Source organism: Xyrauchen texanus, chromosome 16 (assembly GCF_025860055.1).
Source record: "Xyrauchen texanus isolate HMW12.3.18 chromosome 16, RBS_HiC_50CHRs, whole genome shotgun sequence".
Taxonomy (NCBI): domain Eukaryota; kingdom Metazoa; phylum Chordata; class Actinopteri; order Cypriniformes; family Catostomidae; genus Xyrauchen; species Xyrauchen texanus.
The window spans coordinates 41,728,957-41,741,070 of NC_068291.1; the positions used below are offsets into that span (position 1 = coordinate 41,728,957).

The 12,114-nt window shown below is 37.2% G+C and overlaps 1 protein-coding gene across 1 annotated transcript; it reads left to right on the top strand.

Annotated features, from left to right (window-relative positions):
• Positions 1 to 568: 568 nt before the first annotated feature.
• On the top strand, positions 569 to 12,083 carry LOC127656689 (visinin-like protein 1). Its single transcript, XM_052145128.1, has 4 exons — positions 569 to 851; positions 3,261 to 3,427; positions 6,851 to 7,066; positions 10,414 to 12,083. Exons 2-4 carry the CDS (start codon positions 3,266 to 3,268, stop codon positions 10,609 to 10,611), a joined length of 576 nt encoding a protein of 191 aa, XP_052001088.1. The 5' UTR covers positions 569 to 851; positions 3,261 to 3,265; the 3' UTR covers positions 10,612 to 12,083.
• Positions 12,084 to 12,114: the final 31 nt, after the last annotated feature.

A 12,114-nucleotide genomic window follows, 5' to 3' on the forward strand; every position in this document is an offset into this window, starting at 1 on the left:
TTCCACAAAACTGTTAGCGAAGGGTACATTCATACAGTAATGCCATATTTCCTTCAGAGTACCCACTTCAAGGCTCTGCACTTTGGAGTGACTATAGGGCATAGGGAGGATCACTTGCGATTGGAATCTGCACGCGATCTGCTGGTTTAATTTTCATTAACACACACATGATTTACAAAATAAATTATTAATGTTATTTTAAGATTATTACGAGATTTTGATTTTGTTTCATTTAACTATACTTTTTCTGGACAACCAAAAGGGCACCTTTAGATTTGTGAATGAAATTGGCAGGGGCTTGTGCCCCTTCTGCCCCCCTTCTGTGCATGTCACAGCCACAAGTTATCTCTGCTGCATTACTATGAAATCACTTAACCTATAATCTAAAACCATGATTTTCAATGCAATTTAAAGATTTTTGAGACGGTAATATAGACCCTTAATGCATGGTGTCATGCACAGTATAAAATAAAGACATTCACCAACAGACTCCCATGCACAACAGCATTTAAAGCATGCATACTGTGTGTGATGCTTAATAGATTGTTTACTGACACGAGCACGCTAAGAGCAGGGTTGCAAGCATACAATTTGCGCAAACGCACGCGAGGCTCCACAGCAGTAGCGAGGTGGTGATGATGTGTTGATGCTCCGTGTATGCCGCATGTCTTGCGTCGCATAACGCACACACAGACGGCAGAGGGTTCGTGGCAGAAGGAATTATCTTTATACATTATTTGGCATTCAGTAAAGGCGACGAATCCGAGGAATTTGGGTTCGGCACACGCAAACGCGTACTGGTTCTGAGCACCACCATACATTTCTATTAGCCTCTTCCAAATTACTTGAAGGTAAGAAAGAGGCGGATGCATGCATGTACAGCGGCGAGATTGATCTTTTTTTCTTTTTCTTTTGCAGTTTATTGCAATGAAATGATCAGGGTTACGTGTCCTCTGAAAACGCCAGGAATGAATGCATGAATGGATGGATGAATTGCGTTCTGCATACACTTGCATGACTGCGTTATACATGGCCTGATTACAGCATTCTGCGCACACTAAGAGCATATTTTAATTGAATCATTATTGGAGTATGAGAATATATTTGACTCGACGCATTTGAAACGCACACATTGCAACGTCACAATGCATTCGTGTTGTGTAATGAAGTGAAGAGATGCTTTGATGCTTCTCATGCTGATTGTTATTTGATTTTAGCGCAGTGCAATGCACAGACAAATGTGACTGCGTCTTTTCTCTGCGGGCTTTGTCAAAATGATCCAAATTCACTCATTTGAACAATAATTGAAAATGATTTTTTTGGGCATGTAGGATTGATTAGCTGTATACCGAAATTATGTTTTACCCATATCAAGACATGGAATTGGGCACATAATTTATGACATCTAATCCAATACATGAATGGTGGCACTTTACAGAATTCAATGGTCTCCTCAAGGTTTCAATAAATCTTCTTTAATCCTACATTTGAGATTTATGATTTTTATATCACTGTGCACTTCTTTCCTTTTTCAAGGTCATTTGTGCAGCCATTGGGGCTTGAAAAAGCCTCAGCACTTGGCTATTACATAAGAGAGACAATTGGGTTAGCAGTAATGACCATTTCTTTAATTAAGCAGCATTCTTATAAAACGTGTTTGAGGCTGTTCTGGTTTTCATGCTCATGTTTGATGCAGCAGACAGATGCTCCACATGGAAATAATAAGCTCCTCTTCAACCCCTCCCCATTTGTTGCCTATTTTACCTGATGCCCATTTACACACAAACTCTTGTGACTTAAATCTATTTAGGGAAACACAATACAGCCAGACTGGTTTGAACAATATGATCACATTTAACATCGCTGTGGTCACTTGACAGTGTCATTAAATATGACTAATGAATGCACTTTTGTAATAATTGTGTGAAGCTGCTTGTTAATAGATTTTGTATTGCTATTGCAGTTATATTTGAGCATATGATGCATGCCCATGTGTTTGTAATAAAGACATCAAGAGTTTAGGTTAAAATGTATATAAATTGTTATATTTTAAGTCCTTATTGACCCATGTGTAGTGGGCGATTCTCACAAAACCTGTCAAGAAAATGTCCTGGTAACATTGTAACTCAAAATAAATAGATATATTTTGCATATAGAAAATTAAGCCTATATTTTGGGCATTTATTTCTTTATTTTTTGCATTGTAAAGAAATGGTCAGGACACCTAAAAAACATTTTAAACCCAATTATCATTATTGTACCACACTCAGATGTTTTGCTTTTACTAATCCTCTTGTTAATGATTCTCACTATTTATTTATTTATTACAGTAAATATAGTATTCTTACCCTGTTACATTCAAGAAGATGCATTGCACAATTTTGTTTTGTATATATCAGCAGAAGTGAAAGGCAGTACCAAAGAAGTACTACTATGATGTATAAAAACTTTTTTTTTTATTTATTTGTTTTAAATACTATTAATATTTAGATTTTTTTCGCCCCCTCAAGTCATATGAGGTAACCAACATGCAAGAAGCCAATTTGTTGTTAAAAACACAAAAAAAAAAATTAAATAAATCAAATATTACGCGAGAGGACCCATTTAGAGTTTAAAAAATAACAGATGCCTTTACATTTTTATGAAAAGGCAAATTGTGTTCAGGTCATTTGGAGTAACCATGAGAAAACGTCTTGATATTCGTGACTCAAAAATTCATATTTTTTTATTTAAATATTTAATGAGGAAGTTGAATATTCTCTCATGTATTCAAGGTGAAGGAAAGTATTTTAATACCTTTTACTTGGTGGTTACACCACATGACAGTTTAAGCCACTATAGATGTTTTTCAAAGACTTATGACAAAATTTGACACAAAGATTACATTTCTACAAATCTGACACACTTTTAAATCCCATTATTTAAAAGATATCTAATTTTATCACCTCTGACAACTTTATATTTCAATTACCCCCTTACAATACAACAAAAAAGGCTTTTTAAACAAACTCTGGACATGGACCCTTTATTACTGAATAAAGTTATGCGTAATATAGATCTTCTAGAATTATTACTGAATGTTTATACCATTTCGATTTTAATCACAGCAACCTATTACAAGATCAGAGCAACTGCTGGAGGTGAAAATATCAATCAAGATGACGTTTCCAAAAATAGTTTCAATCTAAACTTGCATCCCTGATTAAAATGCATCTTGGAGAACTTTCCATCAGCATAATATTTCCTTATTTGTGATGCAGTAATCATGGGAAAACAGAATAGCAAACTGACCCCTGAGGTGATGGAGGACCTCGTGAAGAACACAGAATTTAATGAACATGAGCTCAAGCAGTGGTACAAGGGCTTCCTGAAAGACTGTCCCAGTGGTCGACTGAACCTGGATGAGTTCCAGCAGCTCTACGTGAAGGTGAGAAACAATCGACTTTTTAGGAAGCCAACGTCAAACCACATTAGTGCTGATGCTCTTACTAAGGGTTAGAGATTTTAATAAACCCCTAACCCTAAGTATTCAACTTTGGCACATAATATCATTTGTGCTACAGACCTTCCTTCACTTGTTCTCTTTGCTCATTGTGTGCAGAACAGATGCGTTTGTGTGCTTTTATTGCTTTAGATTTTAGTTTAGTTTTTTAAATGCTGTTCTAGTTCGTCCAAGTTCTTGTTTTTATGTTTGTCTCATTTTAATCTGAACTTAATTTCCAGGAAGAGTTCACCCAAAAATGATAATTCTCTCATCATTTACTCACCCTCATGTCGTGTCAAACTCGTACTACTTTCTATCTTCTGCGGAACACAAACTAAGATATTGGGAAGGAGGTATGAAGTGCTTTGGTCAATGGAGTCCAAATCTTTCAAGCTCTAAAAAGAATATAAATGCAGCATATTATGACTTAATGAATAAGGACTTACATTTTGATCTGTTTCTCACCCAAAGTGATCATATCACTTCAGAAGACATGGATTAAACCACATGAGTCGTATTGATTACTTGTATGATGCCTTTATTACCTTTTTGGAGCTTAAGAGTTTCGGATCCCATTGACTTACATTGTACGGACAAAAAATCATCATACATCCTCAAAAATGTTCCATAGGTTCCACAGAAGCAAGAAAGTCATAGGAGTTATAGACGGCATTAGGGTGCAAAATTGATGAGAGAATGATCATTTTTGAGTGAAATATCCCTTTAAAATGCTTTATAAATAAACTTGACATTTACTTCATATAATGCACAAAACAAGCCTAGATGGAACTTGTGACAGTAACCAGGTATTTTGTAGCCTAAATAAGACACATTTTAATTACCACAGATGCACAGAAGTCTTAACTATCACCAAAACGCAGAATGAGATGTTTTTGTGTGCAAGCGCTTTTCATGTGGAGTTCAATGATGCTAGCATTGACGCTCTGATGCGAATCATGAACGCAACTTCTGTTTAATGCACATTGCAATGAAAATGCAACCTATGTGGGGACTACTTTTCTCAATTAATCAAACTCCCACTTACACTTTGGGAAACATTTAATGTTACTTGAATTGGTGATATTTTAGAGCATTTCTATCTTAATACTGTGGAAGGCTTTGTTTGGGAAATGTTAATAAAGCTGTAACGAATGCAGGAGTGAAGGCAGACGAGGAGGTGCGGATCCAAAAGCAGGTTCTTTATTATAAATCAAAGTGAGGGCAAACAAACAGGAACAAAGAAATATCCACGAGGGGAAAACAACATGAACATGAAAAACATCCACAGGCAGGAGAAACAACCATAACATTCACGTACAACAACATTCAACGACCGACAAGGGAATGAAAGAACAAACAGGGTTTAAATACACAAGGACAAGGGTAACAAGGCCAATCAACAAACAGAACTCTGAAACAGGATAACGAGATAATTAACTAAAACCAATGACAAACAAGAACTGAATCAAGGTAATCAACCAGTGAACCAATAAAACCCAGATACAAAACATGGAGGGAAAACAGGATGTGACAAAACTAGGAACTGAACAGGAATTTTCAAAATAAAAGTACACAAAAGAACAAAGGACAACAATGAACATGACAAAAGCATTACGTTGTTACATATTGTTTTGCTTTCTTTCCTAAGAAATAAATAAATGCATTTTGACAGGAAAAAAAGTATATTTAGTCAAATTTCAGCTCTTTCAAAATCTGTTCTTGTTTATGAATTATTGTCTTTAAATAATACCCTCAAAAAATAAGTATTCTGTGACTTGCATTTAACAAGGTATACATTTTATTATACATATAATATAAAATCAAGACATACTTTTAACAAAGAAAGTTACAGTGCAATAAAAATGAAATGCCACTTTGTTGATTATTGTTGCAAGTAGCCACATACGGCAAATGCTCCAGTTTTAAAACAATGATATGCTCTGATTTGATAAAAAGTCATAAAAATAAGAGCAAAGCAAAATAAGTCCAATTTCAGTGTAAAATTGTAAGATTATACACTTCAAAAAAACCTTTTCCTGAAGAGATGCACAATCTTTCCTCAAAACTGCAGTCTATGAAATGTTATTCATAGACTTGCTGTGACATTGTGAGATATGTGAATGAGAACCTCAGTGAAAACACTCTTTTTAGATGCACTTTTAGTTCTTGTTACTCACTGTGTGATACCTGTTTATTTATTTGTAAATAGTTTGCCAAGGGATGCTTCTGACTAAACGAAGAACATGGAGTGGTTGCAAAATTGAAAAAAATCAGTAATGGTTCAAATTCCCTCTTCTCATGAATACTATCACCTACCCCAGCCTAATATTCAGGGGCAACCATAAGTGAATAAATTGTATTTTTCCCCCTAAAAGTGTAAACATTGTGTCTCTGTAGTGCTTCCAAAATATTGTTTGGTTTGTTGAAGGGATAGTTTACTTGAAAATGAAAATTATCTCACAATTTTCTCATCCTCATGCCATCCCAGATGTGTATGACTTGCTCACTTCTGCAGAACACAAACTGATATTTCAGCTCTGTAGGTCTATACAATGCAAGTGAATGGTGGTCAGAACTTTGAAGCTCCAAAAAGCATATAAAGGCAGCATAAAAGTAATATATACAACTCTAAAAAAATAACTGAAATATTGATTTGTTTCTCACCCACACCTATCATATAGCTTCTGAAGACATGGATTTAACCATTAATGTTATTTCCCCTCCCTGCCCTGTAGGAGGCGATAGGCTTGAAGAATGCGAATCGCTAAAAACAAAGAATGTGAAAGTGGAGAATTTACAGTAAAAAAGGACTTAAATATTGATCTGTTTCTCACCCACACCTATCATATCACTTCTGAAGACATTCATTAAACCATGTTGAATGGATAAATTTTATGCTGCTTTTATGTGCTTTTGGATCTTCAAAGTTTTGGTACACATTTACTTGCATTGTATGGACTTACAGAGTGGAGAAATTCAGTGTTCAGCAGAAGAAAGTCATTCACATCTGGGATGGCATGAGGGTGAGTAAATGATGAGCGATTTGTCACATTTGGGTGAACTATCCCTTTAATGTTCATCCTTTGAGCATCCCGACCAGACTGACATGACAACACTTTCATGTCCAATGACATGAGTTTGGGGCGAGACTATCAATTTGTCTGACCAAATGAATTAGAGGGGAACGTTCAGGAAACATGTTGGAATGCAATTCCATTTGGTACCAATTAAAGTACAAATTACACACGTCACCTTTAAAGCTTTATGACCTGAAAGATTAAGGACCATGACTCTAGTAAATAAAAAAAGGTAAATATTGCCAAACCGATCAATTGTTTGGAATCCTGTTTGTTTTTCCCCATGCAGTTCTTCCCATATGGTGACGCATCGAAATTTGCACAGCATGCATTCAGGACCTTTGATAAGAATAGTGACGGTACCATTGACTTCAGAGAGTTCATCTGTGCCCTGTCCATTACATCACGAGGAAGCTTCGAGCAAAAGCTCAACTGGGCCTTCAACATGTATGACCTGGATGGAGACGGCAAGATCACTCGAGTAGAGATGTTGGAGATTATAGAGGTACGATGACCGGAATCTTTAAAACGAGTTTTTAATTAAATGAATGTCAGTTGATGAACTGTTTAACTCAACCAGATCTCATAGAATCACGTTACTATACTTACATTTTTGCAAAATAATTTTTATATGGCTCATTGTATGCATCACGAACACTAGAGGTGCTAAAACAAACAATGACTTTTATTCACTTTCACACAAATCACGATTAAAACGGCAGATTATCAGTTCATAAACACTTATTTTTTTTTATTTAAGTGTTTCTGTGTTTTTTTTATGTTAGTTTCTCACCTCCAGATAAGCAGTATGCTCCATGGCCCAGTGTGATATATATATAATAAATATATAGTCTGTATGTGCTGCACACTTCAGAGTGCTCTCGGTCATTTCACACACAAGAGCGCGTGAACACATTCACGTTGAAGCGTCAATTGCAGCTTATTTCTTTATTCAATTAAATCAGAGACTTTAAGACATATCACAATTTTAATTAGATGAATTGTAGATTCAAACATTAATTTCCAAAAATGTCATATTCAATGACATTCTGCATTTTAATTCTAATGCCATTTTTAAGACTAGTTTATGTGTTTTCCGCATACTACATGTGGTAACCGCGGGACAAGCTGACTCGTTGAATTATTGAAAATTAATTCACATCCTGAGGTATTAAGGCCGAATCATCCAGTGTGAAATAATAAATAAAAAAAACAGTGGTCCAACTGTCATCGTTGTCTGAAGTTTATAACTCACAGGGATGCAAACTCATGAGGGGCGAAAAAAAGTTGAGGCAATCACTGATTCACGGAAATATTTTCCGGGGTTATCATTATTATTTATTTTATATATATATATATATATATACAGTGAGGAAAATAATATTTGAACAACCTGCTATTTTGCAAGTTCTCCCACTTGGAAATCATGGAGGGGTCTGAAATTGTCATCGTAGGTGCATGTCCACTGTGAGAGACATAATCTAAAAAATAAAATCCAGAAATCACAATGTATGATTTTTTAACTATTTATTTGTATGATACAGCTGCAAATAAGTATTTGAACACCTGTCTATCAGCTAGAATTCTGACCCTCAAAGACCTGTTAGTCTGCCTTTAAAATGTCCACCTCCACTCCATTTATTATCCTAAATTAGATGCACCTGTTTGAGGTCGATAGCTGCATAAAGACACCTGTCCACCCCATACAATCAGTAAGAATCCAACTACTAACATGGCCAAGACCAAAGAGCTGTCCAAAGACACTAGAGACAAAATTGTACACCTCCACAAGGCTGGAAAGGGCTACGGGGAAATTGCCAAGCAGCTTGGTGAAAAAAGGTCCACTGTTGGAGCAATCATTCGAAAATGGAAGAAGTTAAACATGACTGTCAATCTCCCTCGGACTGGGGCTCCATGCAAGATCTCACCTCGTGGGGTCTCAATGATCCTAAGAAGGTGAGAAATCAGCCCAGAACTACACGGGAGGAGCTGGTCAATGACCTGAAAAGAGCTGGGACCACCGTTTCCAAGGTTACTGTTGGTAATACACTAAGACGTCATGGTTTGAAATCATGCATGGCACGGAAGGTTCCCCTGCTTAAACCAGCACATGTCAAGGCCCGTCTTAAGTTTGCCAATGACCATTTGGATGATCCAGAGGAGTCATGGGAGAAAGTCATGTGGTCAGATGAGACCAAAATATAACTTTTTGGTCATAATTCCACTAACCGTGTTTGGAGGAAGAAGAACCATGAGTACCATCCCAAGAACACCATCCCTACTGTGAAGCATGGGGGTGGTAGCATCATGCTTTGGGGGTGTTTTTCTGCACATGGGACAGGGCTGACTGCACTGTATTAAGGAGAGGATGACCGGGGCCATGTATTGCAAGATTTTGGGGAACAACCTCCTTCCCTCAGTTAGAGCATTGAAGATGGGTCGAGGCTGGGTCTTCCAACATGACAATGACCCGAAGCACACAGCCAGGATAACCAAGGAGTGGCTCTGTAAGAAGCATATCAAGGTTCTGGCGTGGCCTAGCCAGTCTCCAGACCTAAACCCAATAGAGAATCTTTGGAGGGAGCTCAAACTCCATGTTTCTCAGCGACAGCCCAGAAACCTGACTGATCTAAAGAAGATCTGTGTGGAGGAGTGGGCCAAAATCCCTCCTGCAGTGTGTGCAAACCTGGTGAAAAACTACAGGAAACGTTTGACCTCTGTAATTGCAAACAAAGGCTACTGTACCAAATATTAACATTGATTTTCTCAGGTGTTCAAATACTTATTTGCAGCTGTATCATACAAATAAATAGTTAAAAAATCATACATTGTGATTTCTGGATTTTTTTTTTTAGATTATGTCTCTCACAGTGGACATGCACCTACGATGACAATTTCAGACCCCTCCATGATTTCTAAGTGGGAGAACTTGCAAAATAGCAGGGTGTTCAAATACTTATTTTCCTCACTGTATATATAAAAAATTATAATAAAATCGACCCAATTTGGAATGCCCAATTCCCAAAGTCTTCGTGGTGGCATAGTGACTCGCCTCAATCCGCGTGGCGGAGGACGAATCGCAGTTGCCTCCGCGTCTGAGACCGTCAATCCGCGCATCTTATCACGTGGCTTGTTGAGCGTGTTACCACGGAGATGTAGCACATGTGGAGGCTTCACGCTATTCTCCGCGGCATCCACGCACAACTCACCACACGCCCCACCGAGAGCGAGAACCACATTATTGTGTCCACAAGGAGTTTAACCCACATGACTCTACCCATCCCTAGCAACCGGGCCAATTTGGTTGCTTAGGAGACCTGGCTGGAGTCACTCAGCACGCCCTGGATTCGAACTCGCGACTCCAGTGGTGGTAGTCAGCGTCAAAACTCGCTGAGCTCCCCAGGCCTCCCTTGGGGTTATTATTTTAAAGAATAAGCTAAAAGTGTCAACTTAAGCTATTTTAGTTTTTTAGTATTTTTATACAATGATTTCTTTTATATTTGTATTATTATATTAGTGATAATATTTAGGGGCCTTTACCAGCAAATATTGATATATGTTATTAATTCGATAAAACAATTGAATTGGTTGACAGCCCTAGTTTAAAACGACCTATTTTTCACGCTGTTGTACTTTTATGTTAGATTACAATTTGGATACAATTAAATTGAATTGAACTTAACATATTTAGAAGCTCTCACTATGAAAAACTGCTTCTAATGCTGTAAACAAAAGTAACTGCATTTGTGGAAAGTGACTATAAAAAAGTGTGTATACAATATATATCTTAATGCCTATTTTAATGTAATGCCATTAAAGAAAATATATCGTCTTTTTCCCTCTTGTGCGAAGGCGATTTATAAAATGGTGGGTACGGTGATCATGATGAAGATGAATGAAGATGGTCTGACACCAGAGCAGAGAGTGGATCGAATCTTCAGCAAGATGGATAAAAACAACGACGACCAAATCTCACTAGACGAGTTCAAAGAAGCGGCGAAGAGCGACCCGTCCATCGTACTGCTGTTGCAATGCGACATGCAGAAGTGAAGGTGTGCATGCTAGCATGCGCCGGACTGAATCCGTTAATATCCGTTTCCACTCATTTCCACAAGATTAACATGTTTGGACTACTTTTAAATGAACTTTCTTCTTGTGATCGAAAAAACTAGTATGCATGAGAATGTTAAATGCTAAGAGTTTAGAGTATATACGTTTACTTTCCAACATGCAACAATGTGAGACGTGTAAATCAAACAAGTCCGGGTGTTTTCACGCATTCATCGTCAGTGAAGTGATCCGCCGTATTTCATTTCTAGTTGCAATATCGCCAGATCACGCACACCTCGTTTGCTGCAGTACTTCACGCAGTAGTTTGGGAACCGAAATCAAAATGTCACACTAAATGTATCGAAATGAAAATCAGTCTGTTGAACTTCAATATTCAAAATTAAGGAGGGTAGACGGGTTTATGCGACCCTCCTTCCAAATGTGCTTGTACTTGAGAATATAGATGTTATTTGCATGCATGTCCTAAGTGTAAAACTCTACTCTCTCTCTCTCTCTCTCTCTTCATTTTGGCAACCTTGACAAATAATACAAGGGAGGCCTTATATAAATGATAGTATCGATAACAATACTAATGTGTGAGATTTACATTTGTTACTCATCTACCCACTAGATGTCCATGCTTCTTCTCAAAAGACTTACAATGTATGTTGTAAATGCTTTCTGTAAGGCTCATGTTACTACCCCAACTCTCATTATTTGGCTTCTGTCATTAGCTTTAGCTGGTTTCACTATATTTTGCACTGACACGAGGACGTAGCCAGTCTAACAAATCCTTTTTTCTTAGGTTTACCAACGTATTGCTGCTCTAACACCACAGCTAACATAAAAAAAAAAACATTTTCTATTGTGATATTTTGTTTCTTTCACTTACGCATTGTCGTCCTCATGCATGAATGGTTGCTTGTTTTTTTGTTTTCAGCAATCATACAGAAAGGGCAATAAAACATGTTAAACGATTTTCCCCGGAGGGCGTTCAATAAAAGAATCACTTCCCCCTAGTATTACAAAAAAGCCGCCAAATGTGTGCTGCATTTTTATTGACGTGATTTTGTAAAATGATATTTCTACTCAAGTTCCAAGCATTTCAAATCATTTTTAACGCCACTGCATCCCTCAAAAAGAAATTGAATATTTGTTTTTATTATTTTGTCATATTTTCTGCTTACATAAGATTGAAAAACATCCCCCAGATTTATTGCTCGCCACATAAACGGCAACAAACTAAATCCCTCCGGCATGGAATAGGCGCATCTTTGTAAAAAGCAAACGGCCAATATATAGAGTACATCTTTGCCCTGTACAAATGTTTACCTAATATGGTGAAGCCAAATTTAAGCAGTCATTTAACTGTGTAATATGAGGTTTGTGTATTATTTGTGGCATGTCTTCAACTCGGTATGTAACAGTTGCACTACATTGTGATTAAAATCAATAAACTATCAATGGGTTGTTTTCAGAACACAGGTGCTTTTGGCCGTATGT